This window comes from Crassostrea angulata, chromosome 1 (assembly GCF_025612915.1).
Source record: "Crassostrea angulata isolate pt1a10 chromosome 1, ASM2561291v2, whole genome shotgun sequence".
NCBI lineage: Eukaryota > Metazoa > Mollusca > Bivalvia > Ostreida > Ostreidae > Magallana > Magallana angulata.
The window spans coordinates 22,693,131-22,710,284 of NC_069111.1; the positions used below are offsets into that span (position 1 = coordinate 22,693,131).

Sequence of the window (17,154 nt, forward strand, 5' to 3'; positions counted from 1 at the left end):
GATATTTAAAAATGAAAATATGGATACTGTGCAAATTTAAAGGTGCTTTAAAACTTGCTTTACGAATAATTGCAAGAAAGAGTTAGTTTATTCCCAAGATGGAGGATATTGAAAAGTTTGGGAAAGTCAAAGTGTGTTGACATTTTTATAATTTCAGTCAACTGGAATTGGATTTTGATTGTAGATGTAATTTTACCTCAATTATTCGAATTTTCCTATCGTTCATCAAGATTAAAGGTGCGATTTTGTCTTTAAAATTGTATCCATTTACTTAAAAATCATTCCATGAAATGCAACCGCATACATACACTCAGGTACCAAAAGTATGTCAATTTTGTTCATTTCACTACATAATTCATTGAAAACCAACTTTTTTCAAAAAATCGTCGGAAAGTAACCCCTTGACCGATCTTGAAAAGCCCTGGATTGATAAAATTAGAATTTTTCAAGCTTTTTGGCACCATAATGATCATGTTTACATACCTTTGGGTCTTGAGATTTGATATTTACAATCCAAAGTAAGATTTTTTAACTCACATATTGCGAAAGATATATCGTAGAGCTCTTAAAAAATATCTTTGTTTTTGAGGTATCAAATTTTACAAATGAGTTGTTAAAAAACTGTTTCAATGCATGTCAAACAATGCAAATTGAATCTACTTTAATCAATATAAATTTCTTTTAAATCTGACAAAAAATGGCAACAGAAAACCTTTTAAAGATAAGTTTTGTTTTCAATGAAATATATTGTGAAAAAACCCTCCCTATCTTAAAGAAATTAGGATGGTCGGAATTTGGTGAGCGCCTATGAAGGGTGAGTAAACGCAGAGCATAAACGGAGTGCAAATGCAAGTGTAAAGTGAAAAGTGAAGGCATGGTGAATGTAAGATAAACAATTTATCCGGAGTGACTGGAGTTATTCTTACATTGTGTAATCAAGAAAAAATAACAAATAAACTACATGACTGTATTGTCATTAGTCTAAATATAATAATATCTGACTGAACGATAAGTGAAAGCGCTAAACGGACGGTGAGCGAAGGTGAACATTTTATGAAAGCACAGTGAGCGCTTTGTGAATGGTAAGCATGAACGGAGCGGAGAGTGCTGCAAGTGAACGCACTGTGAGCGCACTGTGAACGCATGAATAATGGAGAAGTAGAACGTTTCAAGGACTGTGTTTTCACATTACTTGCCTTTGATATGCTTTTAAACACCATTACAAGCCTTATGCATACTTAGACAATACATTCCAAATTATGACCCAAGTTTTTATTTTTTTTATCTTCAAATTTATTTGGTAGAAGCCATCTACCTGCCAAGATGGATATTGATCTAAATGTCAAAGTTCATAGAATAGGAACTATTGGTCACTGGCAACAAATACATTAATCATGTAATGTATGTATGCTCCATGTTTTTCTTGTAGGTGTCCATAATGAAGTAAATGAGCATGTCAAACAGAGACAAGAAGTTGGGTCCACCCCCACGATGGGTGAACTGTCCTCGGAAAGGTCATTTAGTTCAAGGCAAGCATTTAATAGATACTCATGTATTACTTGTACGGGTGCGCATTAATACTGGCATTCCGGTGTATTGCAATACGTGCACGAAAAATAATGTATCGCGATACATTTTTTTCAATACTGGTATACCGGCTTAATTGATGGATCTCGGAATTTGTTTACAGGCTCGGTATTACAAAATTCTGATTTAAATTAAATGGCTGATGCATTTGTTATTGTCTAAAACACGAAAAAAAAAAAGTTGAAGATATGGACACATTTCAGTTTCAGTTCTTAAATTAACAACAAAATTGCTTTATTCTTCTATTTTGTATAGTTTTATAGTGCAAATGAATTATGTATATACATCAAAGTCAATAACAATCTATAAACATTAGAGAAATATTCAAATTTTGATAAAAAAAAAAATATTCCCAATACATATCCCAATACATTTTAAAATATTGCAATATATTACAATACAAAATTTCCCCCAAATACCCAACACTAATTGTAATCATTGTTGAGTACTTGGCTTACTGTCATGTGTGTTTTTCAGATAAATGATTCAGTCTCTGAATGTTTCAAGTAACTGTTCATTTAATTATACAAGTGGCTCCAGGTATTTTACAGCCTATTACAGAAAACGCCATCTTTGAGTAGTGGGAAAATGTGATCAACAATTTGATGAAATTGGGAAAAATTAAAAATGTAACTTATGTCAATATTTCAGGTGTCATCTTTATTTAGATGGACAACAAAATAGCTAGAATTTTAAATATGATCCAACATCACAGAAATATTTTCCAATTGGAAATGGGTCCAAATTTTGGCCCCTGAGTAGTTACTGATAAATCTCTGGGTCCCATTTTATTTATCTAGGTAGTCCCATCAGCTCTCTCCCATCCATTTGACTCAGTAGAAACCAGTCCTAATAGATCAAAGAATAATTTAAAGTTTTTAGCTCACCTGAGCTGAAAGCTCAAGTGAGCTTTTCTGATCACATTTTGTCTGTCGTCCATCTGTCTGTCTGTTTGTAAACTTTTCTCATTTTCAACGTCTTCTCCAGAGCCACTGGGTCAATTTTAACCAAACTTGGCACAAAGCACCCTTAGGCATTCAAAGTTGTGAAAATGAAGGACCATGCCCTTTTACCAAGGAAAATGATTAGAAATTTTCTTAAATTTTCAAGAACCAATTGGCGAGAAAAGCCTGAAACATATATAGAAGCATCCTCATTAAGTGTAGATTCAAGGTTGTGAAAATCATAACTCTTGAGGGAAGGGTGGGGCCACAATGAGGGGTCGAATTTTTAACATAGGAAGATATAGAGTAATTCTTTAAAAAATCTTCTTCTCAGAAAAAAATCAGCTAGGAAAGCTGAAACTTATGTGGAAGCACCATCAGGTAATGTAAATTTAAAGTTGTGGAAATCATGATCCCCCATGTGTAGGGTGGGGCCACAATGGGGGGGGGAGGGGTCAAATTTTTACATAGGAAGATATAGAGTTAATCATTAAATGTCTTCCTCTCAGAAACCAATCAGCCAGGAAAGTAGAAACTGGTGTGGAAGCATCTTGATGTAGTGTAGATTCAAAAATGTGAAAAACATGATCCCTGTGCGTATGGTGGGACCACAATAGAGGGTCAAATTTTTACATAGGAATATAATGAGTAAATCTTTAAAAATCTTCTTCTCAGAAACTAATCAGCCAGCAAAGCTGAAACTTATGTGGAATCATCCTCAGGTGGTGTAGATTAAAAGTTGCTCAGGTGAGCGATGTGGTCCATGGGCCTCTTGTTATTATAGAAAGTATGAAGCCTATTTTGTCTGCCATATTGCTTGCAGAGTATATGTCATTTTGACAAAATATGCCAAAACTGGGATTGAATCAGTACATGTTTTTTCTATAGTTATTGACAAAATAATAAATCACTTATGTTTTATAACTTAGCAGTGGTTTACTGTTATGAATACCTTTCTTTTGAAGGAAAGTTCCTGCCTTTGAAAACTCCGCTGGATGATCGTTACAATGACATGATACCAGAATTCAGTGTGTTTAACCTTGATCTTCTCTTTGGGTCCTTGAAAACTATGAAGGCAAGAATATTAGTGCTCTCTAGATTCAGACAATGAAACTTGTCAGATATCCTAACAGCTGATTTGGTCATCTTTCTTTGTGTGATAAATACCGTATAGCATTATGTATTTCATGCGCATTTTAAGCCAAAATATATGTAAAAATTTCGATGTGTATAGTAGGAACAATTTTTACCCTGTTTAGAGCAATTTTTGAATACTTAGAGCATTAATAAATTAAAATCTGACATTGAAAAAAGTGACTTTGTACAGTGTGGGTCATTTAGAATTACACTTCTTATGTAAAACCCATTCTGTCAAATTATTTTTCATAAGTACAGGTTGTTAGATATTTTTCAATCCTTACTTGATAAGGGATGTTTTTGTTTATTTCTTACTACTAATTAGCCACCTGATACACTGGGAAAGTAGACTGTAGTTCTGGTGTCAGTTAGGCAACAAAATTCAGTGCATCGTTCCTCCATGTACAATTTTAAAATAATGAAGTTTTCGATCAGTTAGGTCAAAATTTCATACACATACTTTAAGCATATATTTTGCACTGTATTCCTACATTCCTGCCTGGTAGATCAAATTTATAACGATATGAATTTACACTTTATAGGTAAAAATGGGTCTACTGATTGACTTAACCAACACCACAAGGTTTTACAACAGTAAAGAGGTTGAGGAAAAATATGACTGCAGATATGTCAAGATGCAGTGTAGAGGGTAAGTTTCAGTTTTAAAATCTGATTCCATATTTCATTGTAGAGATCTAGAAATGATGTCGCTAGCGTGTGGCAACTATCATTACCTAACGCCCTACAAAATATAATATTTTCAGAAATATTTATCATAATGCCCTAAAAAGATTTAAGATCTGAATTAAAATACCTGGTAGGTAGATGTCTCAAAGATTTTTCATGGTATTATAACATCTGTGGCATTTCTTTTAGATCAGCCCTTGTATATTTTACATGTATGTATTTAACTGCTGCAGATATTCCATTGGTAATTTTTTTTTTTTTGGTTTCATATTGCGTGTATGTTTAAAACTGCAGCAACAATGACAGGTTGGATGTCTTGTTGTAATTTTAGACATGGAGAAACACCATCGATGGATCAAACCCAGGCCTTTATTCAGATGTGTGCCAGATTTATTAACCAGAAACCCTTGGAAGTCATAGGTGAAATACACAATTTAATGTCAGATCCTTTAATTTTGATCCTCCGATGAACCAAAACTTCATTTTAGCAATACATGTAATAATCTTGAAAATGCAGATGTATTTACCTTTGCTTTATATCACCTATGTTAGAAAACTGTTTTCAAAACATGTACATAAACAATTTGTAATTGATATACTGGATCTGGATATGTGGAAGATGTGATTGCATGGATTTATTATTTATTGAGCTTCTGTGTTTCCTATCCCTTTTATAATGCTCAGGGATATAAAACAAACTCTTGTTACAAAAATATTAACCCACAATAAGGCCTTTAAAAATGAATCTCTTGGTTTTGGGCCAACATTTTCAAAAACAGATACGGTTGGGTGGTGATATTTTTGTCTTTAATAAAAAAAAGGATGCAATATTTTTCTTTTCATTTTAACAAAATGCAATTCTTATTCAAATCCAGAAAAAGCGATGTTTAAATGCAATGAATGAGGAACCCATGTGTTTAAGCATAATGGGATATTTAGTATTGTACAAGTTGCTGAAACTCTCCTCCTATATGCATTTGAGGTTGAACTACGTTCTTCTTCATGTACCAAAACTAAAATCATCTGTGGCGATCATAACTAAACACAGCGTCTTGTATTAAACTAGATTTGTAAGCCATTTGCAATTGTTGTAATCAAATTTGAATTATCGCGATGTTTGCAATTATGTTCTTGACTAAGTTAAGCATTTTACTGACTTGAGTATTAAAAATGCTGTCCTAAATCTGATATTTTTTTTTTTTCGGGAATAAGCAAGCGCAAATTTTATTTTATTTATTTAATGATAATAATTGGCAATGCGCAATCAGATGCTTGCGGGCCTGAGAATCAAGGAATTAATTTTTGATGGCCTAAATGAAAGATCATACATTTATCCCCTGTTTATTGTTTTATCTAATGTAATTGTATGTGAAAAATTAAGATAATCAGAAGATTTATCTTCTGGTAAATGATTTTAAAAAATTGTCTGTTGATAATGCAGATAACGTCATTAAAAAAATAACATTGAATCACAAATTTTAAAGTTGAAAGATTTTATATTCGTGATGTACATTTATAGGGGTTCACTGCACACATGGTTTCAACAGGACTGGATTCCTCATCATATCATATCTTGTAGAGCAGTTTTCTTGGGAGTAAGAGTTGATTCTTTAGAGCTTAACGTTTTCCTTTTCAAGAATGATTTTAAATCATTCTTGCCATATTTTTTGGTGTAAATGATTTACACAAAAAACATGACAGTTCTACTTCGAAAAAACATCTTTTCCTTTTGTTTTCAGACTTCAAGCAGCAATTCAGTGTTTCGCCAGAGCAAGGCCTCCAGGCATCTACAAGCAGGATTATCTGCAAGAACTGTACCGTCGCTATGACGAGGTGGAAAACACAAATCCAGCTCCACCCCTTCCTGACTGGTGCGATGGTAAGTGTTAAAAAAAAAATATGCTTAGATAATTTATCTCATGCTGAGTGCACTATCATGTTCAAACTTTTGAATATGGATTAATTTTTAATGTTGAAGAAGTTGAAGAATTAAAGACTTTAAATTTATAGATTTTATATATCAAGGATCTTATAAAATGCAGTTGATGCAGTTGACTAAAAGAGTTGATCTATAAATATCTATGATATTACCTGTACTAATTAGAATCTGAATTAATTAGAGGAAGAGACAGTTGATGATGATGGACAGTCCATAACACAGGCTAATGGTAGACCAAATAAGATCAAAAAAGAATTTCACAAAAAGGTAAGTAAGAGAACAGTTTTCAAGGGTAACTTCTAATAAACTTTAATTGTTTTTACACTAAATTTTCATTATTTCATGTATTTCCACTTTGTTTTATGCACACAAACTCTGCTTCTTAAAACTTATTTGAAACTTGCTGGTTGCTGTTACAAATTAGTATCATTCACTGTATTAGCCATACTATTTTTGTCAAAAATCAGTTCATAGAAATAGATGCGTCTGTAATTGTATAGGATGCCAAGTTTATGGAGGGTGTTAAAGGTGTGAGTCAGCTGAAGCTACAACCCAAGCTGTCCGAAGTTCAAAAAAAAGTGCAAGCCATGTGTGAATGGAAAAAGTATGTGATACAAAAAAGAATGTAAAAAAATTCAAGTTCAAAGAGCAGTTAATGTACATACAGTCCCTGAAAAGTTCTACTTTCCCACTTGAACGGTAAGTGAACGGTGAGCACGCTCTGAGCGAACGTTGAGGGCACGCTGAACGGTGAATGCATGGTGAACGATATGTGAATGCTTTTTGAACGCAGGATGAACAATTTATTCGGAGCTTCTCTCGAGTTATCCTTACATAGTATTTGTCGGTAATCAGGAAAAAATAGCAAATAAACTACATGTACAGTGCTGCTATTGTGAAAGTTGACAAAACAATCGTATGCTATCCTATATCCTGTATCCTACATCTTGTGCTGCAAGTAATCTCTAACCTAGCCTATCTTATACCATGCTATTTTTATTTAGGAATAAGAGTTAGATAAAATGAAATTTAAGACAGCAATATTTATATCAACGAATAATCGAATAATGTAAAAATTAAAAAGGCTAATTAGTACATAAAACCGAAAATATTCGGAACGAGGTAACTGAAATACCTCTGCATTTGAAATATTATATTGTATACGGAATGTACACAATTACGTAAACGAACAAATATGCAATTCCATTTTTGTTTTTGTTAGATGTATGTATAATACCGAATAAAGCAGGTAAAGAACTTTTATTTATTGTTAAATAATCATTTACATCATTTTTTCTTATCATGTAGTAATTAAAAGAGTTTTCAGTAATTAGCCAATTTGTTCAAAGATAAAAGTTATCACGATTTGGGAAACTATAATTACTTTATAAATCATTAAAAACATCGTATTTTTTGGATTTATTGTTCATCTTTAAATTAACATGCATTTATAGTTAGCTACATTACTTGATTTGATCTGTTCAGTTTATTGTCGCCGACAATTTGTCGGGCATGGATACATTTTTGATCGGACATCGAAGGAATTGTAATGACTTCTTTATACGAACGACTTTAAAAATCATACAAGGGTTGTAGTTGATAAAAAAACAGCTACAAAAAACGGACCGGTTCAAAAATGTGTACTTTGAATTGTTCGGATTGAATTCTGATTAAAATAATGTTTTTGGATGTGTAATGTATTAAGATTCCTTCCACCTTTATGCACGTTTTCTTTTCTCATTTTTTTGTGACTCTCAAAGACCGAATCTTTCATTTTGGAGTTCCAAATGAAAACAGACTGAACGATAAGTGAACGCTTAACGAACGTAGAACGCTTTGTGAGCGCACGGTGAGCGCTTTGTGAAAGGTAAGCTCAAACGGAGCAGAGGGTAGATTGCAAGTGAACGCACAGAAAAATGGGAAAGTAGAACGTTTCAGGGACTGTACCTGTAATTTAACCTCACTTAAAGCTTGGAGTGACTGACCACTATTAAATATTCTCTTCTTTAGGTCAGGGTTTCCAGGGTCCCAGCCTGTCTCCATGGATATCCACAACCTCAACTTCTTAAAACAAAAACCTTACAAGGTCAGCTGGAAAGCTGATGGCACCAGGTTGGTGATACATGTACATGAGCCGGAAATGACATTTTAAATATATCAAACAGCAGCTGTATTGATTGATTAATATATTCTAATCCCATGATATTGACTGATCAGTGTTAAAAAAAATGACTTGTACAGTACTGTTACAGGTAATGATCATTTGATTTTGGCTGCAGATTAAATTAATGTTAAGAATGATAATTGCATGCATGGAAATCACAAATTAGTATACTCTATGTTGTATTTTATTTTTTTGAATGGCATTATTATTGTTACATGTATTTTTTTAGCACCAAGTAACATTTAGTTTTAGGTTTTAATTGTGTAAAATGTTTTTATGTGATAATATTTCAGTTTAAAATGTATGTGGTGTGTGTATATTTAATATTTGGTTAATAAATACAATCATGTAGTGTTATTTTGACTTCAGGTACATGGCTCTAGTGGACGGTCCAAATGAAGTTTTCATGGTTGACAGAGATAACACAGTCTTTCACATCCCTGGACTTAACTTCCGTCAACGAAAAGATCTCAAGTTACACCTACGGGACACTCTCTTAGACGGAGTTAGTATCTTTAAAGTTTATTCTCAGAGCCAAATTAGGTTTTGTTTGCTTTTTTCGATTGAAAAACTTGATGTTGAATTGGCATAGAAATAGGCAATATCAGGCAATGATTTTCATATCAATCTTAAAAAGATTTAAAATTAGAAAGATAGCTTGATTTACGGTTATCTATTTTCAGGAGATGATTCTTGATACTGTGGAAGGAAAGTCAGTGCCTCGGTTTTTGGTGTACGACATTGTTAGATTTGAGGTCAGTTATGGTTGTATCCATTGATTGTTCAGTTGAAAAAGAGAAGTAATAAAAACGTATTTTGAAATGTTCCCAACTAAAAATCTTAATTGATTTTTTTTTTTAAATTGATTTTTGATATATTTTAAGTAACTCTAACTCAAATTAAATTTTTAATTAAAATCAATATTTAAGAAGTGAATTGGGTCCGTCGTCCTAAATTGTATTTTTAAACAATTTGTTCTTCTTTTTTCAAGAATATTTTCATATGCAAAAAGAAAAATGATTTGAGTTATGTTTTTGTTGATATGATTATGGTAAGGGAGATCAAACACATTTTTGAAGAGGGTTGTCCATATGAAGGAGAATTCATTTTATCATGTGTTTTATTACGTTTTGTGGATTTAAACAGAATAACAATGATAGAAATATCTACATGAATGTTATTCAGTTTTTTACATTAACAGGGAAAGGAGGTTGGAAAGGTGGACTTTAATACTCGGCTGGTTTGCATTGAGAGAGAAATCATTGGGCCCCGTCATGCCGCCATCACCCAGGGATTGTTTGATAAGACAAAGGAGCCCTTTAGCGTCAGAATGAAGCCATTCTGGGATGTCTCTGTCTGTAGGAAAGTAAGTTTATAAAGGGGTACTAGGTAAATTACCTGCAGACATTACGGTCTTTTCAATCCACTTGTTGAACAAAATGGTGATCAATATGGCGGTGCCCATGAGCTGGAAGAAAATTTTTCAGCATTTAGTACCCTTGACTCAACTTGTTTTTTCACTGATTTTCTTATATATAAGTGTTACCATTAAGACTTAAGACAGCAAGGCGGGCTTTGCTGACTCTCACTGCACTCGGTATCAATCAGATATCGAGACTCTTAAGTTAACAATCAAAGAATATTCATACACTTATGCGAAAGTAAAAGTTGCACAATATATGTTTAACAGTTACCAAAGAAAAATATGCAGTACATAGAATATACGTAAAAATATTAGTTACTCTAGCCAATAATGATGTTATAAAAACAAACATAAGTTAGAATGCATAGATAAGATAAAAGTGTTTTAAAAAACACCATATAGTTCAAGGTGCCATTTCAAAAGTAAATAAAAAAAAATTAGTAGATAAAAATCTGAAACGTTACATTACAAGGATTTAATTTGTTTCAGATTTTAGATGGCAGTTTTGCCAGTCAGGTCAGTCATGAAGTGGACGGATTGATTTTTCAACCTGTCCCTGATGTAAGTGACAACTAATATGTCTTTATAACTTTACCCTAATTTAATCAGTGTAGCATTGATTAAAGATTTTTGACAATCTGAATGCATGAAAATGTGATAGAAATTGAATATCTTTCCTCTACAGCCCTACGAACCTGGAAGGTGTAAAAATGTCTTGAAATGGAAACCCCCAGACATGAATTCCATAGATTTCAAGCTACAGGTTGTCAAAGAATGTGGAGAAGGGTAAAAATTTTAATATGCAACTTTAAAAATAATGTTGCTTCTACCTGTTTCTCTCAAAACTTTGTCATACATATTTATTTTTATGAGGTACAAACTGTGATTTTCATTAGATGTACCATGAAAATGCATTATTTTTTGGTTTTTCACAGAATGTTGCCCACCACTAAGGGTTACCTGTATGTGCTGCATCAGCAAGCCCCATTAGCTCAGATAAAGGTAAAGATTGATGGAAAAAAAAATATATATATATATATATATATATATATATATATTGTCAATTCACAGTGTATATGATATAATCATATTTTTTTTTGTTTATATGACCACAGGGAGAGTGTGTGTCTGCCCCTGGGATGGGAGATTGTTATAAATAAAACATGTTTACTAGCCACTTTGTTTTAGTTTATCTATGGAAACATTAAACCACATAAAACTTATCTTGAAAGTTGACAAACATGGTAAAATTATTTTCTATCAGAGTCTTGCACCTTTTTAATATCAGGTCATGCACTTCTTTATGATCTTTAAGTTTTTCGCTAAAATTATAGGTTTCATAGTCCTTTTTGAAAAATTTTAGGCAAGTAGGTGGTCGTCATTATCATAATATCATTTTTCTACTCTAGAATGAAACCTAAATATATGAGACTCTTCGACAAGTTTGTGTGTGGGTTATGCTACTCAGGTGACCGTTAATGCCTATTGGCCTCTTGTTCTGTGAGGGAAAAGTGAACTCTCCCTAACATTTTTCCCGAGGTTGGTCTCTGTAAAATAAGACCACCACTGAAATGTCTCTGTTATCTTCAGAAAGCAAAGCCTCTATGATATAGTCTGGTAGTGTGACAATTGTATTGTTTGAGAATTGTATCAGCTTGATGAACATCTGCTGATAAGTACACAAATAAGTAACTAAAAGATGGGTGAATGGTAAATTTGTGTCTTAAAAAAAACCTGCCTGCTTCATCAACATTTCAAAATGTTGGCCAGAGAAACTAATGATTAATATTTTGGGGCTTTAATTCTTCATTTATATTTGAATTATGGGCTTTAATTCTCTATTTATAGTTGACAAAAGAATTGAAGGAACTGGATGGTAAAATTATAGAATGTTCCTACAATGGAAAAGATTGGGTCTTCATGAGGCAGAGAACTGACAAGTCGTTCCCAAATAGCATATCCACAGCACAAGGTACTGTATTAAATTTGCAGTTGCAAAATACTTATTACATGTAACATTAAAATTATCTCATGTTGTCATTTTAGTCTTTACCACTGCTATTTGCTGGTTCAAATCCCAGTGTTGACACTATGTTTTATTCTTGGATAATTGTCACAATGTACTAAGCAGAAAGTTAATGCTAATTAAGTATTACTCTCATTATTATTATTAACAAAATGTCGTTTCGATCAGAGGTCAGCCATTTAATGACGATGTGTTATTCCACCTTAAAATATAGATTTTTTTCCATGCAGCAGATCGAGGTTTTACAAAAATGAGATTATCACTTTGATTTTGGCAGGTGTCTGGGAAAGCATTCGTTCACCTGTAACAAAGGAACTTCTGTTTCAAGTGGCTGAAAATGAACGTTTTAAAGCTCCCCCAAAACCACAGCAAAGAGACGATCTGATGCCACCACCAGCTAAGATTCCCAAACGATGAGGGCTAAAAGTTGAACCCAGTTATGACATCATCATCTTCATGTTATGACATCATTTTCAGTGAGGATATTTTTTTCTGTAGTTACCAGTGGATTTGTGTGCCCAGAACAAATTCATAGTGTGAGTTATTTTTGTGCAGTTTAATTTGTTCCTCTAAAGACCATTCATTCAACTTATTTTGCTGTGCAAAACAACTTCTTTTCAGCTTGTGGAGCATGCCAAGGCAAATTGAAATAACTGTAGATATTTTAAAACTCCTAGTGATGAAATAAAGAAAGACAGACAACATCCTATTTTCTGTATTCATTTAGTTAATGCAAGACATTTGACCTGACAAGGTCTTTGAAACTTAAATATTTAGCTCACCTAAACCGAAGGCTAAGGTTCAAGTGTGCTTTTCTGATCACCTGTTGTCCATCATTAATCTGTCTGTCCATATGTCTCTAAACTTCTAAAACTTTTTACTTCTTCTCAAGAACCACTGATGATGTCCAAAAAAAGTAGGCTTTGTATAAATTATATGAAATGATAATGTATCATGATATAATTTTTTTTATTATAATATTATAATTATATTGTACTATGGTATTGTATCATATGGTATTATATAAATAGTGCCTGTTTGGGAGGGTAACTGTTGAAATTGACACCCTGAGACAACCATTGTCAACCGACGCGAAGTGGAGGTTGACAATGGTTTTCGAGGGGTGTCAATTTCAACAGTTACCCTCCCAAACAGGCACTATTTGTTTTATTATACTGAATGTCTTTGCAAAAAAAGTGAGTGGGGGGGGGGGGGGGGCTAAGGGGGCTAAGCCCCCCCCCCCCTCCGGTTCTGACGCCTATGCAGCTGTGCTTGTATGCACCCCACGGAGTTGTGGATGCTATTGATTGTACGGGTCTCGCCAGGGGGTAATATGTAGAGAGCGTGCGAGGCAATGTACTTGACGAGCAAGACTATAAACCCTTACCTTTTACCTTTAATCTACCTTTACTATGCCCCTTTTGAAAGGGGGTTTTAACCTTTATTTAAACAATAAAAAATCCCGGTGGTTCCAGAAAAGAAGTAAAAAAATGAAAAGTTAACAGACATACGGACGGACGGACGACGGACAACAGGTGATCAGAAAAGTTCACTTGAACCCTCTGTTCAGGTAAGCATTGAGATTTAAAACGAACTCCACTTCATCAATGCTATGCAATTTGAATGGCTTTATGGAAGTAAGCATGCATTGTTGCATGACAAAACATTTTTGTTAAAACAGAAAAATACGTCAATTTATATCCAGCAAAAGTTTATTGCTCGTAAACTTTTCTTTTTTGGAAACACTTATTTGACTTGCTGTAAAAAATTCTATTCTATGTACGTAATAATGTTCTATTCAAGTGTTTTGAATGGTTTTTGTAATCATTTGGCAAACAATCATGCCAATATTGCTTTACATCAATATACAAAAGCAACTAAAGAAATTTGGCACATTACAAAAGCAAACTATCTAAAGACATATACAGTTCAAAAGTGGATTTTACTCCCGATTGCAAAATCATGCACAATATTCCAAGTGGTTATAAAAAGGGTTTCTTATAAATTGTACATGTAATACAACATTGAATTATATAACAAAAAATAAATACAAGAAAAATATATATAACAATAATAAATCAGTAATAGCAGGCAAGGAAAAGATGAATTGAGAAAAGGAATCCGGTAAATACGGCAAAAATCGCCCCGGAAAAAGATACATATAATGACCAGCCGAGATAGTCCGTCGTTGCAAAGGAAACGCTAGTGACGTCAGTAACGGAGACGCTGGCTGTTCCAATCATCATCCCAACAACGGCCAAGATTAACAACGCTGAAATTATGAAAAATGTCAATTGATCTAATTCGCATTCGTAGACCATTGAGAGAGAGAGAGAGAGAGAGAGAGAGAGAGAGAGAGAGAGAGAGAGAGAGAGAGAGAGAGAGAGATTGATTTAATGCAGGCTTGGGGTAATGCTAAATGTAATGGTAATGCATTGCAATGCATTACATGTTTTCAAAGTAATGCTAGTAATGTGTAATGCCACAAAATTAGCATTACAAGTAATGCTAATGTAATTCATTACTTTCCAAAATATAGTGTAATGCTGGCATTACATGGCATTACTTTGCATTACTATGCTTATTTATGCATGATCACTTTAAAAAATGTGATGAATAAATGAATAGTTGAAATTGGATTTGACTAAATTTATTTTTTAAGAAGAAAGAAATAATTCTCTAGATAAAAATGTTTTAATTGTATTATTAAAAAAGATTTTAAAAAATTCATTTTTGAATTGTTAATATTACTATATATAACAGCACAATTTCATGACATTTTTAAGAGTGTTGTTATTAAGAGTTTTTAATCATCTAAACAATTTACTCCAATTTGTTTGCACTTCAATAAGAAATGTGTCAACAACACACTATGCCCCCAGGATAATCTATTGTATCAAAACAATCTATGCTAAACACCCCAATCCCCTTCCCTTCGCTATGTCCCAATAGAATAGGAGACAGACATGCACCTTTAAAAGCAAAATGAATGCACTGTCCATCCATGATGAAAATCAATATCACTTCCAATATTATAACCCATTTGAAAATAATTTTACTTACTTATTCTCTCTCTCTCTCTCTCTCTCTCTCTCTCTCTCTCTCTCTCTCTCTCTTGTATATTAAGTACACTGTACATTAGTTTGGACTGATATAAAATACAAGATTCATGTTTTTTTTCTATTATTGCACTTAATGTATCCTAAGATAAAGATTGTCAAACAGTACTTTTCAGTCCAAGCTGCGACTGCTCCTGTAAAACATTTATTTAGAATAGCTCGGAAGATTTTCAAACTAACAGGATGCAGTTAAAAGATGAACCCTTTGAAACTTCGATCATAAAGTGCAACAGCAATCTTTTGTCTTAAAGTGTCCTCAGTAGAAAGAAATACGATTCAAATACAGTATCTTAAGAAATATAACTGGGAAAAACCATCTGTTTATGAATTAATACAATTAAGTTTCCAAAATTATAAAGATTTGAGTAATCTGGGGAAATATCTCTATTTAGCTTTTGATAACCGCAACATATGATTATTCCATAAATTGTTTTTTGTTATGCATGTAATTCTGTGTCTCTAGTTCGTATCCTACATTGTATCATGCCAAATGTCTATAAATATCATTTTACTTATGTAATATGTTGTTCATAATGCCACAAGATGATTATATATTGAGCAAATAAAGAATGACTCTTCTATAGTCATTGAATTTGAACCTGATACTGAGCATGAACCTGTAGATATGTTTAAGAGTCTTTTATATATTTGAAACATTTGCAAAAACTCTTTACTAGCTTTACTTTTTAAAACAAAGTAATGGTAATGGTAATGCATTACTTTACTCATGTAATGGTAATGTAATGCATTACTTCAAGAAAATCAAGTAATGGTAATGGTAATTTAATGCCCAAATTCATGAAGTAATGGTAATGTAATGCATTACTTTACAATGTAATTCGCCCCAAGCCTGATTTAATGTATACCTCCAACAAAACAAAAGAAGCAAGAAACGGCCCCTAAGCCAAGTTTGCAGTGGTTTATCTCTTTCTTGCATGGGTAGATAAATATCAGGATTTCCGATATGAATAAGAAAAAGCCTCCTATCACAGCCATAGAGATCATGATATTCCAGTGTAAGACGCCTAAGAAAGAAAAATTTACAAACATGATTTGTGGAAATCATAATTAGCAATGTGAAGATTCTCATCAGCAGAGAGAAGACCCTTTTGGTATCATACTTACTATCAGGATGGGAGGTCCCGAGTTCTGTGATGGAAAAAGAACATGACGTAACCGATGACGCACAGATCTGAAATATTCCGTAAGAAGTTCCTCCATATATCAGCCAATACGGCAGTCCGATTCCGACCATTATTAGCACCAGGGATATGGTCAGAAACAAGGGAGATAACATGCCAAGCACCTGCGCACCCGTCGAAATTTTTTGTGTTCCAAACATTGTGACGTAATGTTCACCAACCACTATTTTTTAATTTTCCAAAAGTGACTACATTTTTACGCTCCTACTCCTCGGCTATTCGAGATGAAAAGACAATGATTTTCACACCATATGTTGAAAATTAATTTAAATCATAAATCTTATATAGTTAATCGATCCAAAATGATTTCCTGCATTTGGGTGTTTCTTCGTCGAGAATTCCTCGTTTTATACAAAGGTGTTTATAAGTATATATAAATTACACCATTTCGTCATCGTTTAAAGCCTTTAAACGGATGTTTTAATGTATACCATTATAGCTTTCTAAATAAATGGCAATAAATATTCATTTATGCGCAACAAAGGGGAAAATCGCAGCACTGCGTCAATTCATATCCTGTACGTACATGTGGATTTTTCATTTACACTCGATGATGCGAGTAAAGTGCTCAATGATTTGTAAATTTTCTTGTTTAAAAGACAGAAAACGAATTTGTCTGTACAGACCAAACATCTCAACAAAAACCTTTCAACTCCCTTTGATAATTTTTATATTAACGAAACATTTATTTGTCTACTCCCAAAACTTGTGTAAATGAATATCTAAAATAAAACGAGAAAAATTATGTCGACTCTACGCGTGTATTCAAGAAAAATTGCCTCCAACTTGGGTTTTTAATGGTGTTGGTTTTAAATACATAAATCTTTTCGACGAGAAATACGAGGGTTCTTCTTTCTCACAACTTTTATAACAATAACGGACCCCATTTAGAATAACCCTATGTTCGTTTATGTTAATCGTAAAAG

General features: G+C 33.1%; 2 protein-coding genes across 2 annotated transcripts; one reads left to right on the top strand and one right to left on the bottom strand.

Moving 5' to 3' along the window:
• The first annotated feature begins 80 nt into the window (after nucleotides 1-80).
• LOC128165144 (mRNA-capping enzyme-like) lies at nucleotides 81-12,611 on the top strand. Its single transcript, XM_052829391.1, has 18 exons — nucleotides 81-237; nucleotides 1,430-1,529; nucleotides 3,497-3,606; nucleotides 4,211-4,317; nucleotides 4,687-4,775; nucleotides 5,875-5,950; nucleotides 6,095-6,234; nucleotides 6,476-6,561; nucleotides 6,795-6,898; nucleotides 8,305-8,406; nucleotides 8,828-8,963; nucleotides 9,142-9,213; nucleotides 9,660-9,824; nucleotides 10,371-10,442; nucleotides 10,567-10,667; nucleotides 10,817-10,883; nucleotides 11,730-11,853; nucleotides 12,185-12,611. Exons 2-18 carry the CDS (start codon nucleotides 1,448-1,450, stop codon nucleotides 12,322-12,324), a joined length of 1,773 nt encoding a protein of 590 aa, XP_052685351.1. The 5' UTR covers nucleotides 81-237; nucleotides 1,430-1,447; the 3' UTR covers nucleotides 12,325-12,611.
• Nucleotides 12,612-13,182: 571 nt separating this feature from the next.
• On the bottom strand, nucleotides 13,183-16,789 carry LOC128189108 (uncharacterized). The gene is made up of 3 exons (XM_052860576.1): nucleotides 16,152-16,789; nucleotides 15,893-16,051; nucleotides 13,183-14,179 (listed from the first exon to the last, which is right to left on the bottom strand). Exons 1-3 carry the CDS (start codon nucleotides 16,366-16,368, stop codon nucleotides 13,986-13,988), a joined length of 570 nt encoding a protein of 189 aa, XP_052716536.1. The 5' UTR covers nucleotides 16,369-16,789; the 3' UTR covers nucleotides 13,183-13,985.
• Between the last annotated feature and the right edge of the window lie 365 nt (nucleotides 16,790-17,154).